This window comes from Lynx canadensis, chromosome F2, assembly GCF_007474595.2.
Source record: "Lynx canadensis isolate LIC74 chromosome F2, mLynCan4.pri.v2, whole genome shotgun sequence".
In the NCBI taxonomy this organism is placed as follows: Eukaryota; Metazoa; Chordata; class Mammalia; order Carnivora; family Felidae; genus Lynx; species Lynx canadensis.
Genome location: NC_044320.2, coordinates 8869894 through 8888134, shown reverse-complemented (window position 1 = coordinate 8888134; position 18241 = coordinate 8869894). Strand labels below are relative to the sequence as shown.

Genomic DNA, 18241 nt, shown 5'->3' with positions numbered 1-18241 from the left:
TGATGTGCCGTTAAGTGGAAAACAAAACATATTGGGGAGCAACGTGAAATGAAGGTAGCGTCCGTATTTTTTTAAAACAGCCAGTCTGTACGCATCTGTAAATATGTAAATGCGCGTAGTTTTATGTTTCTTCCTGAAAGGATTATAGGGTGGAAAGTTCTACCTACAGCAAGCACGAACATTGGCTATCTCAGAAGAGATGGCAGTGTGAACAAGAATATTATGAATTTAATATTACTTGGGGCCCCTGGGGGACTCAGTCGGTTCAGCGTCCGAGATTTCAGCTCAGGTCATGAGTTTGTCTCGTGGTTCGTGAGTTCAAGCCCACTTTGGGCTCTGTGCTGGCAGTGTGGAGGCTGCTTGGAATTCTCCTCTGCCTCTCTCTCTGCCCCTCCCCTGCTCTCTCTCTCTCTGTCTCAAAAGATATAAACATTAAAAAATTTTTAAATAATACTAATATTACTAAACACATATGCATATATTATATATATATGCATACATGCTACATATAACATGAATAATATGTGTATATAGAGGTATGTGTGTAGATGGAGAGAGTAGTGTGTGTGTGTGTGTGTGTGTGTGTGTGTGTAGAACTTAGTCACTGTTAGCTTCTGTCTAGTTGAGAAAGAACTTTTACATTTCTGATCCATTTCTGCGTCCATTTCTACATCTTTCTGCCGAGCACCCGCGTATAACACGGCCCTTATTTCAAGGGGCTGCAACTTAGTTATTGAACCAGACTAACACTCAGGAAGCCCTGACAAGATGCCCCTTCTCCACCACTGGCCCCAGCCTTTCTTCTCTCAAGTTGTGGATCTTTGGATGACTTCTGATCTAGCCCCTCGTTAGTTCAAAAGTAGTAAGTGGAATCATTTTAGTAGAAATTATGCACAGGTGTGCTCCTGTACTAATATGCGGCATTGCTACAAAAGATTCGTGGAAACCTAACAAATTTAAAGCATGGGAAAGAAATGAGTGTTTTTAGATTCGTGCTGCCCCATCGGGGTGCACCGCGCTGGAGACGATGCCCTGTGGCATGGGCACAGTGGACAGAAATGGCCACTGGCCTGGCCCCTTTTCCATGCAACCCCTCATTTAATGTTGCCCTGCGGGGATGTGGGAATCTTTGTGCTGGAGAGACAATATGCACACAGCTCTGATTCTTTGGACTGCGTGCTGACAATTTATGCCAGCCATCTCTGACTTTAGAGAGGGGAACGGCTACTTTTATACTCCCAGGAGCCTGGGGATCACCCTAGATAGGGGGGTGCAGGTCCTGGGACCCCTCCACCCGGAGTGGAAAAGCCTCCACGACCTGGGGGCTGCGGGCTCTTACGAATTTGGGGCTGTGGTGGCCCAGAGGGCAGCCCTGATCTGTATTATCTGATTATGCCAGCCCATTGTAAGAGGGTTATGTGGCCACGTGGCCACCTTGGTCTTCCCTGGTCCTCTCTTGTAGCATGTTGGAGAGTTTCCCGGCTCTTTCCTGAAAATCTGAGCCCCCCACCCACCCAGCCAGGAGCCTGGATCCAGAGGGCTGGGGTCCCTCCTCAACAATGCGTTTTCCATCCTCTCATTGACTTTCCCTCTGAGGCTTTCAAGAAGATGTTTCCTGGGCGCACGCCCAAAGAAAGGTTGTGTCTGCTGACGGGAGCTCACGGCCCAGACCAGGACGTGGCTGGGAAAGTGTGCCCTCGAGCCCGGGCACCAGAACAGGGAAGGGGCTCCGAGGGCATGGCGGAGCAGTGGCCGGCCCTGTTCCACGGCTGTTATCCAAACCCCCGTCCTGGGCCAGTGCCGCCCTGGGCACATTTACTCCTGGTTAGAGCCTCCCTCTCTTACTTCCCTTCTCCCATCATTCTCCTCTGAACATGTGCTAGCGCAGCCCCTGATCTTGTGATCTTGTGAGCCTGGTCCTGCCGGGAACCCATCCGGGTGCTGATGCGGGGAACCGAGAGGGAGCAGGACATAGTGACGGTCGGAGTTGAAGCTGGCGTCTCTCTTCCGATGCCATTACGTGCTGCTGTCTCCTGAACGTGTGCCTCCAGCCCTGCCTTACACCCCCAGCCTGGGCTTCTCCCTGGGGCCCTAGACTGGTTTGGCTCGCAGTCTATTTGCCATCGTCACTTACACGTCTTACAACTCCCAGCTCCTAACACACCCAGAAGGAGCTGCCGACTCCCCTGCTCCCGCCCCAACGTGCATGTTCTCCTGCTGAATTCATCTCACTGAACAGCGATCCTGCTTCTGTGTGCCGGGCTCCAGGCTAAAGGTCGCCTTCCCTCGGCTCTCCTCCACCCTGCCAGCATTCTGTCCGCAAATCGGGTTGGCTCTATCTTCCAAGTGCGTCCAGGATCCAGCCACCTCTCACTGTCTCTTCTGCCACCACCCTGAGCCATGCCACCAGCCTTCTCCAGGACTTTCGTAACAGCCCCCAACCGGCTCCCTGCACCCCCTGCGGTCTATGAGGACCACAGTGGCCAGAGCTATCCCTTCACACTAGGTCCGATCCTGCCACCCCCACCTCCTACTCAAAGCCCTCCGGTGGCCTCAGCTCCTGCAGAGGAAGTCATAGTCCTTGAAAGACCACTACCCGATGCAGACCCCTATTCACTCTGTGACCCCACCTCCTGCTACCCGCCGTGCTCTCTCCACTTAATCCCAACTGACGGCTTTGGTGTTCCCCAGCTATGCCAAGCACGCTCCCATCTTAGTGTTTTGACACTGACTGTTCCCTCTTCCAGAAGGTTCTCCAGATAACTCATCGCCTCACCTCCTTCAGGGTCTGCTTCTTCAGAGAACTTGCTTGACCCCTCAGGTGGAAAGGGCAGCCGTATCCCTAACATTCTCTCTCTCTTCCTTATCCTGCCCCCCCCGCCCCATCTTCCGCATTCACACGCCTTGACGTGTTAAATATTTGTTTATCTACTGTATTTCTTCCTCAACTAGACTGCGAGGCCCACGAGCACTGAGACTTTATCTGTTTTGCTTTCTGCTTTATCTCCAGTGCCTAGGAAAGTGGTACACAGTAAGGGCTCAACGACTCTTGATCAGATCGAAAGGACACCAGTGGGGAGACCCCACTGTGTGCCAGAATCTAACCTAGGAGCCTTCAAGGAACTAGTTCATCCTCAAACAACCCTATGAAGCAGGGATTATCATCCATTATCTATTATTTATTCAGACAAGAAAGCGGCTCAGAGAGAGCAGAGCTCAAATCCAGATCTCACTCCAGAGTCGTCCTCTTCCTGTTCCGGCCGGGAAAAGCCGGGTCTTCCCTCCAAGGGCTTCTCACCGGCCGAGGGTGGTGGGTACTCGTGTGCACACAAACACAGCTGGCACCAGGGCTGTGCGGTGCAGACGGCTTTGCACTTTCACCTGCCCACGAACTGGTATTTAACACCATTTCGTCGAGGAAGCGGCTTCCAGAGATCATCACATGAGTCATGGGCAAAGCTCACCACCCCACGTGCGCTAAACCCAGGGACGGCGAGTGCATCGGCACCCCCTGTATACCCTCCCAGACACCATCGGAGCCCCGAGGAGTCCTCGGAAGCCTGGCCAACACAGGACTGCAACACTAGTGTGGACACACGAGTGGGAACCAGGCCACCAGCTGCCCTTTCTACACAGTATCGAAAACACCCTGCCCGTGAGCGCCCCTGTGTTGCCTTCCCTCGTGACCCTCATTCAGATTGGGTTTGTAGGTTTCTCCATTCCCCCCCCCCCCCAGAAGGTTCCATAGTACCTGGGACCAGCTATCCCAGGATGGCACATTCCAGAGGGCCTCAGTCTCAGCGATTCCTTCTCCTGAATCCTTCCGAGTCAGCCCCGCTTCTCCCGCCCATCTGTGCTGAGAAGCAGAACGCTGCAGAAAACCACCACAGCCTAGAGCAGGTGTCCAGCGCATTTCCCCAACACAGAGATCCGTTTGTTTCTGTCGTGCGACGCTCAGAGAGGTCACCTACTATGTGCCAGATGCTGTGCTGGGTATTTGGAGCATAAACACGCATTAAATCCCTGCCCTCAAGGAGCTCGCAGTCAGGTAAGGAGACAGAAAATGAGCAAAAGTGAATGATTAAAATACAGTTTGATACACACTCTGTGGAGAGGGGACGAGGGGGTTGCTGGACCCACAGTGGCATCTCCAGCAGGAGTATCACAATGACGAAGGAACTGACCAGGACCCCATCCCCCAGGCCAGCTGTCAGCGGGCGGGGGGAGCATCCTGGATGTCCACAGAATATAAGCAGGAGCATTTGGGTCCCCCAGAACCTGAGCCGCGGGTTCCCCATCTGTACAATTGGGAGATTATTACTCAAGACCCTCATTAAGTTGTTGAATGAAACCATATACGCAGCCGTGTCTGGCAAATAGTATGTGCTCAATAAACATTAGTTTTGCCCTGAATTCTTCAACTGTATTACCGTGATTAGTGCCCAAAGCTATTGTCCCCGATGCAGAGAATTATCCAGGGAAAGCAAGGATACAAAGGACGTACAGCCGCTGAATCACCTCGCCTGACCCAAGCCGGTTTTCCAAATCGTGGCAGACGCACACACGCGCTTTTTCCTTATGCCAACCCTGCATTCATACCATCCAGAGCCCAACCCACAAACACACACCGTCCGGCTTCCCAGGGGAAGTCACAGGAGTGGTAGGCGTCCCTCCCGCCCCAAATGAGCCCCTGGACCCACCCATCACTTCAGCAGAGACCCACCAAATCCCGCAGACCAAGGAGGGTGGGTGGGCAGGGCTTCCAGCAAGTCTGTGTGAGAATCCTCACCCACCTACCACCCCAGGCCAGCTACGGTCCACACGGCGTCCCAGTGACACGAGCAAAGTTAACAACGTACCCGTGGAGCATCACGGCTGCCTGAGATTCCTGGAAAGGCTCCGCTCTCCGAGAATGATCTTATTTTCTGAAGTAGCAGCTTTCTGTTGAAATTCATCAGCCGCTGTGGTAGGGATTTTTCCCTTCTTTTCTCTCTCTTTCTCTCTCTGTGTCTCTCTCTAACTGGTGAAATTGACAGTCTGCCTACATTAACCGGGCATTAATTTGCATGATCAAAAGCAGATTTGTTCCAAGATGCACTGTTCTGCCTTCCCCTCCAAGCACAAGCATCTCCAAGGAAGGCGAGAAAAATCCGAAACAGCGCCGCCACCGTGCCCCGAGCTTGGGCAGGAGCTGGCCCCGTCCAGGAGCAGGTGGAGTGGGGGCCCTTCGGGGAGTGGGGAGGGGAAGGCAGCCCGTCTGAGAGTTGGAAGCAGCACCTGGCAGCCCGAGGCGCTGGCACCAGCCCCAGCACAGGAAAATCAAGCCTTTGGTGACAGATTATAGCAGGGGGAGCATTCAAGAGTCCCAGCGAGTGCACACCATTTCCAGTAAGAGGCCCTCGGGCAGGTGGGTGTTAGGGTCTGGACTCGGGCATGGCGGGGGCCCCGTGGAGAGCCCGTGACCTGGAATCAGAAAAATGGGTCTCGATTCTTGGTTGCGGTCATGCAATCCAGGCAAGTTGCTTAGCCAGCCTGAGCTGCTCTGTCTTTATCTTTCAGTGGGAGCAGTGAGAGCAGCCCTGCCTGCCTCCTGCAGTGCGATCAGGGGGGGCTTCTAGGCAGAGGAGACAGCTCCCAACACCAGGGAGCCCTGTTCGGGTCCTGGGCTCCGGACCGCCCTGCAGCACCGTAAGCCCTCCGCTGCGGTGCCGCAGCCCCCAGGCTCACACAGGGCGCCTTGTCTGAGTGTCCTGAAACCCTGCCAGGTGGGATTACCAGGCTCGGTTCAGAGAAAAGCTGGAGATCGGCGGGGTTGGCTTGTCCCCCATGAAAGAGTAAAAATACTTTATGATCGCATTAGTGAGGATGAACGTGAGCCATGCCGGATTCATTATTACAAATTCATTATTATTACATTTCTTTCTTTCTTCTGGTCTTAAACTGAAAGGAACATTTTTGTTTTTTTTTTCCATAGGCCCCTAAAGTTACGGTGGGTGGGCCCTGGGCACTAGGCCTGCTCTGCCTGATGGAGAAGTTGGCTCCTTGTCCCTTAACATCCACAGCACGTGGAAGAGGCAGGAACGCCCCTGCATGAATTCATGCACACGTCCAATGTATGCTTATTAAGGGGCTCTCTTCTAGGCCCTGGGGGAAAGGCGGCGTCACCCCAACAGGTAAAGCTCCCAGCTTGTAGAGTTCACATTCTGGGCAGAGGACACAGACAGTGATGGCTGAGCAAATACATTAAGAATTTCAGATCTTAAGGCGCCCGGGGTGGTTCAGTCGGTTGAGTGTCTGGCTCTTGATTTCAACTCAGGTCATGATCCCAGGGTCGTGGGATTGAGCCCCACCTCAGGCTCCATGCTGAGTTGGAGCCTGCTTAAGTTTCTCTCTCTGTCTCCCTCTGCCCATTTCCCCCACTCATGCTCTGTCTCTCTTTCTCTCTAAAATAAAAAAAAAATATATGTATTTAAAAGAATTTCAGATCTTGAAAAGTGCTGAAGAGAGTAGAAACATGAATCCAAGGTACCTTTGCAGGGAGGACTGAGACCTGAATGACGAGATGGGGCCAGCTCTGGGGAGAGCTGGGTGAAGAGTTAGTGCAAAGGCCCTGTGGCAGAGATCTGGGGGACATAGAAGGCTGGAGGGCTAGGATCTCCCTCTGTGGATCACAGAGGGAGGGGCAGCAGCAGAAGTTGGACATGTTGGAGGTGACCCATTAGATGAGATCTTGTAGGCATCAGGAGAGTGATTCTGTTCTACTTTCAGTGGGCAGTCACTGGAAGGTTGTTTTTTTTCTAATTTTTATTTATCTTACAGAGAGAGAGAGAGAGAGAGAGTGTGAGCAGGGGAAGGGCAGAGAGAGAGAGGGAGACACAGAATCCGAAGCAGGCTGACAGCTCAGAGACAAATGTGGGGCTCAGACTTACGGATCACGAGATCATGACCTGAGCCAAAGTCGGACGCTCAACCCACGGAGCCACCCAGGCGCCCCTGGAACGTTTTAGGCTAGGGAGTGGTTATATTGATTTATTTTCTTTTAAAAGAACATTCTGGCAACTCTAATGAAAACGGACTATGGAGAGGTAACAAAGTAGAGACCAGATCGGCCTGGGTTAGGAAGTCCAGGAAGCAAGCTAATAAGTCAAATGGGAATGGTAAGCATGGCGACGATGAGAAATAACCAGGTTTGGGATAAACCTTGGATTGGCAGTTGGGCATACACGGTGGGAGTTCAGGTGAGAGGTCAGAGCTGTAGATACAGGTCTGGAAGGAAACCAGGAAAATTTGATGTCACAAAAGCCAAGAAAAGCGTGTTTCTGAAAGGAAGGTCAAGGGTCGGATGTCATTGAGCGGAGGTCAGAGGTCGGGCTGCTGGACGGGACAGGACTTGGGTCCCCAGGGACATGGATGGGGGCCATCCCCGGGGGTGAGGGGAAGGGATTGCTGACTGCATCTGGGAGCGTGGCGGGTGAGGACGTGACCACGGTGCCTCCCACGCCTTCTGCACCAGGATGCAAACCCTTAACCAGTTTTCATGGGGTGGTTTGCTCACTGATGAGTTGCCTCCCCAGCTTTACCAGCTCTGTTGCGTGGCGAGAACCGTGCTGTGTTCATTTGGATCCTCCGCTGCTGGCCCAGGAGGCCTTGAATTTATATCCATTAAATGAGCAAAGGAATATCTGTCTCCGTCTACCTCTGAGCTCTAGAGAATTCTGGGGGGGGGGGGGCATCCATTAATTCATGCCTCTATCCCTGCAGACTTGCAAGAATCAGGTGACCTCTGACAGACTGCCTGTTTTTCCTTCGGAAATTCTATTCTGGGTCTCTTCTTCTCAAACCTATGATGCCATAACCATGCTGCATGACTCCAAGAGTAACCAGTGTACCAAAATTAATTAAGGACCCTCTGTGTACCCTTCTCCCCGAATCCCCACCTGCCACAGATAGTGTTGGTGTTTCTGCTCCAGGATGGGGTAGAAGCTGATGAGGGAATGAACAAAGATAGGGCAGGAGGAGTGGACAGGACAGTGGTTAAGACGTACTAGGATTGGGGTGCAGTAGCATGTTGGGGGAGGGGAGAGTAAGGGGGGGCAGCTAGCGTGTCTCTTTTCAGCTGCTGGTCTTGGTGATTGAGGACAGAAAAAGCACAGGGAAAGGGTCTGGAGGTAAGGAAGAACATGTGTAGACAATGGAGTTAAACTGTGCTCACGCAGAGTTCCAGGGACCCGAGAGATTCCCAGGAGGTGGGAGATACTTGGATATGCGGGGCTGAAGTGCAGGCTGGAGAGAGAGAGTTAGGAACCATTAACCTACCGGTCATTATCAAAGCAAAGGGAAGAACCAGTGCTGCCTCCCAGCCTGCCTGGACGGAAGGGGAAGGGAAGAGGGCAGGGATGGCAGCTGGGGGACCTCAGCAAGTGGAAGTGGCAGGACAGCAGAAGTGTTCCGGAAAGGAGCCTGGAGCAGAGCGGTTTCCGGAAACGGAGATGGGAGGATCCCTGAGTGGAGGAGGGAAGAGAACCAGGTTGAACGACGGCAGCGTTGGCCCGGGTGGGTCGAGGGGCACCATCAGTGGCCCTGGAGACGGTGGCCCGGTGGGGACAGGGCAGGAGCCAGATGGCTGTGGGGTAAGGACTAAAGGGACTCTCCTGCTGAGTGTGTGCCCCGGGGGCAGGGCACACAGACGGAGACCATCCTTGGCAGGGACGTCCGTCGGCATTTAGCCCTCGGTGGGGGTGGAGTCATGGAGAGTTACACCTTGAAGGTCCTACGAGAGGGGATTTGCCGGGTGACGCCACCGAAGAAGTGGAGGGGGGCATCCCGGGGGCCCTGGGCAGCGAGGCCCCAGCCCCAGAGGAAGGAGGTGTTGCCTGGTCCAAGAAGAGGGGCGGGATTCAGGGAGGGCTCCAGACGGCCATCTCTCTCCGCATCAGAGCCCCGGAGGGTATGGGGAGATCTCTGGAGATCACCATGGGGTTTGCAGCCGCATCAAGGGATTGGCGTGGCAGGAGAAGAGGCCAGTAGGAAGCGGTGGCTAGTGGGCTCCTGACTGGCCCAGAGAACAGGGGGCTCCGACTCAGAGGCCCCTGGCAGCTGGCTGTTCTTCCTCTCCCGGACAAGGACCCCCATCCCTGGCGGGCGGCACCTGCAAACCGCAACGGAGGGCCCTTCTCCCGGCCCCTCCTGAGGCAACAGCAGGTGGGGCCACACCAGCCACTCCACCCTCCATTCCCTCCCTCTGTCTCATCTCTGGTTCCCCTGCCCTCATCCACTGCACTGGCCACACTGGCCTCCGCTCCTGCCCGCTCGGCTGCTCACACCCTCACCCTCACCTCCCCAGGTCTCGGCTCCGCTGGCCTGAGGCCCACCCCGATGATCCGATTTGCAATTTCAGCCCTCGCCGTCCGGGACCGCCACCCCCTTTCCTGCCCTGCTGGCCTCGTCTGTGTCATATCCTTTTCACCGCCGAACTTTCTAGATTACAAAACCTGTCATGTACCCATCAGGCTCTCCAGCTCAACTGGAAGCCCCCAGAGGGCAGAGAATTTATCTTGTGTTGCTCCCTGATGCATCCCAAACGCTCCTGGCAGGTGCAGGCACTGGGTAGAAATTTGTTGCAGGAATAGTGGATCGAAGGTAAAGACCCTGCAGCAAAGCAGGTTGATGTCTGTCAACCCTGGAGTGAACATAAGGACATTTATTTTCAGTGACTTACTGGCTAGAGGAGAGAGAGAAGGGATATGTGCTGTCACCTGCGTGTCAGCCGCTTGGTAATCATTCATTCACTTGATTCTAGCATCAGCCCCAGGCCCAGAGAGGAATATTCACTGAGCAGATTTATTGACGGCAGGGAATCTTCCGAGGTCCACACCAGAGCCAGGTTCGAACCCGCGCCTCTCAAACACAGACCCCGTGCTCTGGGGGCTAGGCCACGAGGCATTCCGGACCCTGGGAGCCCTTCACGGTCTCAGAAGTTTCCTAACAGGCTGGAACTTTTCTGTAGGACATATTAACGGCAGTCCTTTCAACACACACACACACACACACGGAGGACGATGAGCCAGCTCTTGATGGCCCTTAACAGGGCCCAGCCCCTAGCAAACCCGCTTCGGAGGCGGATTGCGCCTGTAATTACAGCTTGTGCAAGTCGGTGCTGGGAGTCACGTGGTGGCCCCCATCCCTCCTGCTGACTCTCTAATTAAACTAGAAACAGCATCTGTGCTTCGGTCCCGGCCAAGAATGAAGAGATGTGGCTCTTGCTGGAAACGGGCCCCTTCGCAGTCCCGCGTGGTCCCAGGGGGCCGGGAGGCCACACGCCATCCGTCTGGGGAATATGACCGGCCAACAAGGCCACGCCCCGGCTAGTCTCAGCCGCCGGCTCAGATCCCCTGAAAATGTGAAAGCAATCACGGGTCTCCTGGGCGCACAAACCAGGCCCGTCCCTCTGGCTTCCTAGCTGGGGAGCTGTTTAGACTCTTGTATGTCAGAGGCACTTCTTCCAGCACTGCCAGGGCTTGGTGGTCTGCCACTCTTAAAAGCCGCCTCGTCATGGAAATCGTTTCCGAAGAGCTCGTGAAGGGGCCGTGCCCTTTAGATGGGGCCAGTCATTCTGCAGCAGGGAAGAGGGGTTGCCGACGGGACTGGCATCGATGTAGCCTCTAAGACATGGGCATCCCTGACCCATCTGGGCGGGACGCAAGGATGAGTCTACAAAAATCTAGCAATAATAGCACACGCTATGCTGAGAAGTGTGGAGGTATCATCTCGTGTAACCGCGTGACCGTTTCATGAAGAGGGTAATATCGCTGTGCCCACTTTGCAGAGGAGGAAACAAAGGCACGGGGAGATTAAGTAACTTGCCCAAGGTAAGACAGCTGATAAGTGGCAGGGCTAGCATCCAAGCTCAGGCCTCTCCAACTCTGGGAATTTGAACCCAGGAGGTCGGACTCTGGTGTCTATTTGTAGCTTCGAGCCTGTATTATCTCCACAGAGGCCGGTATCTTCACGAACCATCTTTCCGACACGTTTACCGAGAACCCACAACTAGGTGCCATGCTGAACACTGTGGGCCCCTTGTGCTGCATGGTAGTTCTGGAGCAGCTGACAAGCAAACACTACCAGCATCCGGGGATTGAGCACAGCATCACAAGGGGGTGAAGAGCCCCTGCCCTAGCCTGGAAACAGGTCAATAATACTCCCCTCTGTTGACAGTGTACCCAGAACTGTGCTAAGCCGCCCTTTCTATGCATGTCGTGTTGCAATCTGGCAACGAACGATTCCACGCGATTTTCCAATGCACGTGGTGATTTTGATACGTCGGTGAAATACGCATGTTAAATGTTTGGCAATAATGGGAGATACGCGCGTGGGTACTGGTATTTCTGTCATAAAATACTCCAAAAACTCAGAAAAGGGCAGAGAATAATATAATGCAGTTTCTCCCCTGAACTGCTAGTAGGTTATGAAGTCAGTTAAAGAGATTGCAGGCAAGATTTTGAGCAGACTGGGTTAGACTAGAATAGAATGGAATGGAAACGATCAGGTCTGTCATATATGGTAAGAGCCAGGAGCATGAGGGTCCTTCATGAACAGTATTTCTGGCCTCTGTGTGTGTGTGTGTGTGTGTGTGTGTGTGTGTGTGTGTGTGTGTGTTCTGGTGGATGAAATGTCTTTCTTACTATAGATCATGGTCAAAAATACTTGAGCGCCTGGGTGGCTTAGCTGGTTAAGTGTCCAACTCTTGATTTCAGCTTGGGTCCTGATCTCAGTCATGGGATTGAGCCCCGCGTCAGGCTCTGTGCTGAGTGGAACCTCCTTGGAATTCTCTCTCTCTCTCTGCCTGCCTCTCCCCTTCTCTCTCTCTCAAAATAAATAAATAAGTAAATAAATATTTTTGAAAAAGACTTGAAAGTCATTGATATAATGAATACTCTTGTATTCTCTATTCATTAAAAAAATTTTTTTTAACATTTATTCATTTTTGAGAGACTGAGAGAGACAGAGCAGGAGTGGGGGAGGAGCAGAGAGAGAAGGAGACCCAGAATCCAAAGCAGGCTCCAGGCTCTGAGCTGTCAGCACAGAGCCCGACTCGGGGCCCTGAACTCACGAACTGCGAGATCATGACCTGAGCTGAAGTCAGATGCTTAACCGACGGAGCCACCCGGGCGCCCCTTCACTCTTCATTTTTAACAGATATTAATATTTTGCCATATCTGCTTCAGATCTTCTCTCAAGAACCACACATTATAGATAGAATTAAAAGGACGCTGTCTTTGAATGCCTCTCTGCTCTCTATCCTTCACCTCCCCTGAATGGATAGGCATGGCCTTGATCAGTTGTTCCACTACTTGGTCTAGCCTCTTCCGGGTGAGCCAGGCTGAGGTCCGCCCCCCAGGATGGGCTGAAAGAATGTCTCAGACAGAAAGGGTTGCTTCCCCATCATGCCCACACCTCAAATTCTAATCACAGGTCCTGTACGCTTGGAAATGTTTACAAAAACAATTTAAACATACCAGGGCGTCTCGATAAGCACAGTTCGCTGTTGATATAAGAGCCTAGAAATATGTAAACACACAGCGTAGGATTGCGCCAGGGCCGAGGGGTCTCAAGAGCTGCATCTCTGACACCCTGCCGCCCCTTGACTTCAGAAATGAGGAAACTGAGTCCCGGAGAGCAGGGAGATGGTCCTCCCAGACGGCCCTGATGCAGAGAGCAGGAATGTCTGGACAGGGAAGGAAGGAAGGGGGGAGGGAAGAAGGGAAGGAGGATGGGGGCAGGAAAGAGAGAGGAAAAGATACTCGGACAAACCTCCCCAGAGAGCTGCGTGCCTGCCCCGACCACTCCGAGAAAACTAGCCCCCACCCCATCCCTCTCAACCTGCTGTTTCCCCTCGTGGCACCAGAACCCTGATAAACTAGAAGGATCTGCTTCTTTCCCGCCTCCGCCCACCAGGACGCCAGGCCCACGAGAACAGGGAGCTTCATCCGTGCGTCCACGGCTGTTCCCCAGGCCCGGCACGCAGCTGGGTCTGGAAGAAGAGGCTGTCGCTCTGCGTGAATGCGCAGAAAGCACTCCTCTGCTGACTGATCACGTCACCGGATGAGGCTCACGTTAGCTCTCCTAGCAGAACGGATCACGAGCTGGCTGACGGAGTAAAAGGATGGAGGCCAGGGTGACCCATACCCGCTGGCCATAATGGCTCGCGTTTATGCGCACCCACTGGAGTACTTCACGCGTGTTCTCCGTTTTGGTTCATTGTGTCTGTCTGTTTCCAGGCCGGGAGAGGCGGGCACGGAGGGCCACGGCCGCCTGTTGGCGGTCACACAGCTAGAGCTGAGATTTGAACCCTGGTGGCCTGGCTCCAATGTGCCTGTGCTTCATACCATGGCCCGGAGAGAAATTTCTAGAACAAGCTTTGCAGGATACTGACTCCAGACTTTCAGAATCTGATAGGGCGTTTTCTTTCTTTTCTCTCTCTCTTTTTTTAAATTTTTTTTTCTTAAGCAATTTGAGGAAAGTCAAGGCCGGACCAGTAGCAAAACAGCCTTTTACCAGGCACTGCAGAATTCGCTGGGCGGTGAGGACGCGGACGCCGGGGTCCGGGCGGCTGCAACATGGTACTATTCCCTGGAGCACTCCACTGATGACTATGCCTCCTTCTCCCGAGCCCTGGAGAACGCCACCCGGTAAGCCCGAGGGGACACGGGCTCCTGCCGTCACACTGGTGCCGGCCTCGGTGACGCTCAGGTCACGGATGAGCACTGGACTGTGCCGGGAAGGGACGGCCTGAAGGGTGTTGCTACCCCCTGGCCGGCTAGGTCTCCCCATCTGGGAGTCTGTGGTTTCCAATCTCAGAGTCACTAGCTCAGAATAAAACGTGGCCCCACCCACTGGGAATCTGGGAACCAGAAAGGCTTTAATTTTCCCTCCAGCAGAGAGCTCAGTTTTCAACCCTGCAGCCAGCAGCTATTTCTGCAGGCGCAGCCCCAGACTGAACTCTAAGAGCTCAACGATGTCCAAGTTCTGGACCCTTGTTGGCTCCTAACCCCGTCAGGACTGGCTCTGATCTGGGTTATTGAGAGAGCTCAAGCAGGACTGGAGTTTAGAAACCCTCGCTTTCGCTCCGACTTTGCCTCTGATGGGCTTTGAAGACATCTGTGCCCCGGGGCAAGAGCTGAGGTGTGAGGCAGGGCTGGTAACCGAGGAGAGTTTCACCAAGGGAATCCAGCCCCCCGCCCCAGCTCAGGCCCTCATTGCCTCCCAGCCAGGCTCAGACAGTGGCCTCCCTGCCTGCCCTCGGCAGTGTCCCCTCCACCGGTGTGAGCTGTGACTCTTTCCCGTAGGCCTGATTCCTGGTCCTGCTCACTACCCCTCTTCTTCAGGAGATGAAGCATGGCTGCCCCATGTGCCCTTCCACACCCCAGTGACCCCACCCCACCGTAGAGCTTTCCTATAAACACTCTGGCTGCCTCCAGACTCCACAAAGGAGTTCATCTCAACAGCCAGAAAAAGGGGGAGACGAACCCTCTTCACTGAGGGACTTTCATGACTGTTACCAGCCTCAGTTGTCACAAAGTCCCTGCAGGATGGGTCCCCTAGGCCCCATTTCTCAGCTGAGGATATGGCGGGTCAAGAAGATGCCGGGGCCGCTGACGGGGATTCAGAGCCTGGTGGACCCAAGGCCGCCCCAGGTCTGTGGGGTTCTGACCAGGCCCGCCCCCTCTACAGCACGGTGCTTGAGTACCGGCCCACGCACGACCCCACCATTGTAAGCTGGTGCTTCTGAAACATCTTTCCATCAGCCTCCAGAACGGGAGCAAACGTGAAGCTTGGGGAACCTAGAACAGCGTTCTCAACCTCCTGACGGTTGGCATTAGGAGCTGGGTGATTCCTTGCTCTGGGGTCCGTCCCGGGCATTGTGGGATACTTAGCCACCTTCCCGGCCCTTCCCTGCCGGATGCCAGTAAGAACCTTTTCATCTCCAGCTGTGACAACCACAACTGTCTCCCAAACATTGTCAAATGTCTCCTGGGCATTGGGGGTGTCTTCAGTTACGCCGGGTATATAGAGCCGCTACATATAACAAAGCTCCCTCCTCTGCCTCATTTGCCCAGGGACTACTTCATCACCTGTCCTGTGATCGACATGGCCAGGCACTGGGCCAGGAGAGCCCGAGGAAACGTCTTCATGTACCATGCTCCCAAAAGCTATGGCCACAACAGGTAAGGTTCACCGGCCGGCACCCGCTCTGTGGCCGCGCAGGGAGTCTGGTAGGGCTCCCGGTCCGTTGTGTGACCCACAGGGGAGACTGAGGTGCAAGTTGTGGCTCTGTGACATCAGCCATGTCGTTTAGCGTCTGAAAAATGAGTGTATTAGTAATGGCCACGTCCTCTCACAGTATTGTTGGAAGGGTGAACAAAATAACAGATATAAGAGGCCCTTTGGAGTTCCAACATTAGCTGTTGATGGGTTGACCTGGTTTGGGGGAGAAGGCTTTACCAACCCTACACACTTAGGCCTCTGAAACCAGAGCACTCACTTTCACTTAAGAAAATGGTTTCCTCCATTTTTTTGTGCACAACAAAAGGAAAGTCCTGTTTGCCTCTAATCTGTACGCCATTCCTACTCTCAAAATATACTTCATATATTTCAGTGTACTTTATAATGAAAGTCTCAGGTGCAACAAAATAATCCCCATGGAAAAAGGAAATGATAAGCGAGTGAAAGAAAGCCCATGATAAGTGAAGGGGCAACCAGTGGGCACAGAATATAGCCCTGCCTGTTCCAGAAGCCAAGGACAAGATTTAAAAAGAAAGAACAGGGGGCGCCTGGGTGGCGCAGTCGGTTAAGCGTCCGACTTCAGCCAGGTCACGATCTCGCGGTCCGTGAGTTCGAGCCCCGCGTCAGGCTCTGGGCTGATGGCTCAGAGCCTGGAGCCTGTTTCCGATTCTGTGTCTCCCTCTCTCTCTGCCCCTCCCCCGTTCATGCTCTGTCTCTCTCTGTCCCAAAAATAAATAAACGTTGAAAAAAAAAAAATTTAAAAAGAAAGAACAGGGGCGCCTGCATGGCTCAGTCGGTTAAGTGTCTGCTTCTTGATCTTGGCTCAGGTCATGATCTCACGGTTCGGGAGATCGAGCCCCGTGTTGGGCTCTGTGCTGGGCCAGCCGTCCAGGTTGAGCATTTGCAGATAGCAGAAGCTCATGGGGTCGGGTCTCCCAAAGATGCCAGAGTCGTTTTATTTTTTCTGAGAGTGGAAGCCGGGCCTGCCGTGTGGGGCGAGGACATCGATCGCCCACATCAGTGGTCTGTTTTGCAGGCAACAGGAAGATGGGGTGTAAGAAGGCCAACTTTAGAGCTGGGGCTCCTGCCCCACCACTCGTCAGCTGCAAGCTGGGCAGCATCCTTTGTCTTTCTGGTCCTCAGTGTCCTCATCTGCTAAATGAGGCTAATGGTTTCCCCTTACAGGGTTGGCATTCACAGTATCTGGGATATAAATTATCTGGCCAAGTCAGGCCATGTATTCCTTGGCAATGACACCAAGGGAACTCTTAACAAACATACACAACTTCTCATTGTAATTGGCAACATCCTTCTAATGGGCTGAATGTGGCCACCGAGAGATGCCAGGTCCCAACCCCGGGGACCTGTAAATGTTGCCTCATAAGGAAAAAGGGGCTTTGCAGATGCGATTACGTTAAAGACCTTGACCCGGGAAAATGATCCTGGATTATCCTGGTGGGTCCTAGCTGTGATCACAAATGTGACTACGAGAGAGGGGCTTGGGAAGGTACACAGAAGAGAGGGAGGCAGTGTGACCGTGGAGGCAGAAATTGGAGTGAAGCACCCATAAGCTAAGAAACACCAGCCAAGAATCCATGAAACTCCACCAGATTCCAGGCAAGAATCCACAAGAGCTGCGGGAGCAAGAAATGGCTTCTCCCCAAGAGCCTCCAGGGGAAGCATGTTGACACCTTGATTTCGGCTTCATGAAACTGATTTGGGGCCTCTGGCCCCCAGAACTGTGAGACAGTGAACGTCTGTTGTTTTCAGCCACCATGTCTATGCTGGGTTGTTACAACAGCCATAGGGAACCGATACCGTCCCCCAGACATTCTAGTTTCCCAAAGCACCCATTGTTTGCCTGGTTCCCCCATAGATTATTCAGTTTATATAACACTTCACAAAAGCATCTAGAATCCTAGTGAGGTTGGCAGGGTTGAGACGGCCATTGCTCTTCTACAGATGAAGAGTCTGAGGTTCAAGGAGTTTCATGTGTCTCCCCAAGGACCAGCAGTGGTTGGTTGTAGGGCATTGGCTTACCCATAACTTCTCTGAGACCCTGAACTCTCTTTCCACTAAACCGTGCGGACTTTCAGTTTCTCTGCTTAGAACTGTTTATGATTCCAACCCCTACCTACTTCCTAGATTCCAGCAGCTGTCCCCACGTGGTAGGAAGGAAAGTAAATGGCAGGCTCCTCTGGTGAGGAGGCATTCGGAAGAAGGAACGATGAAGAGAGAGATGGTTTGGGTGGGGATGAAAGTTCCCCTCATCACCCAGCGGTCACTCATGGCCGGGAGTTGTTTGTAGAATAAGCCTCGATGTGTCTCCCAAATGCCAGGGATCTCGGGATTCGCACCCAGTACAGGAGTCTGGTTCTCTGCCGTCCACCCTTTTAAGGCACAGGTTACAAGAGAAGACATGATGCTCCCGCAGCAAGCCCATCAGAAGCCTTAAAAGTGTGCACACGCCTTTGGGCTCCGAAATTTACGGTGGCAAACCTAGGAAGGCATCTGCTCCGTGAGGGCAAGATCAGTCAAGACAAAAAGGATCCATGTGATTCGGGCCAGGGGTGATTCGACCCCACCCCTGTTAGTCTCCTACCAGCCATAGCCAAGGTATCCCATTCTGGTAACCTCAGGCATTTCTTGGCTTGTAGACGGCCATCTTCCCGCCGTGTGTCTGTGTCCAAATTCCCCCTTTTTATAACAACACCAGTCATATTAGACGGAAGCCCACCCCGTGTCCTCATTTTAACTCCGTTATCTCCGTAAAGACCCTATTTTTAACGAAGGCCATATTCTGAGGTCCTAAGATTAGGGCTCCAACATATCTTTTTTTTTTTTTTAATTCTTTCTAATGTGTACTTATTTTTTAGAGAGACAGAGTGCGAGCAGGGGAGGGACAGACAGAGAGGGAGACACAGAATCCGAAGCAGGCCCCAGGCGCCGAGCTGCCAGC

General features: G+C 53.3%; 2 protein-coding genes across 2 annotated transcripts in view; one reads left to right on the top strand and one right to left on the bottom strand.

Annotated features, from left to right (window-relative positions):
• Positions 1-18241, top strand: part of TG (thyroglobulin) — a 252962-nt gene that overhangs the window by 217602 nt on the left and 17119 nt on the right. The window contains exons 44-45 of the mRNA XM_030303527.1: positions 13507-13688; positions 15117-15224. Of these exons, the coding sequence (XP_030159387.1) occupies positions 13507-13688; positions 15117-15224 (290 nt within the window). The remainder of the gene's footprint in view (positions 1-13506; positions 13689-15116; positions 15225-18241) is intronic.
• Positions 1-18241, bottom strand: part of SLA (Src like adaptor) — an 88964-nt gene that overhangs the window by 61611 nt on the left and 9112 nt on the right. The gene's annotated exons all lie outside the window — the stretch shown is intronic.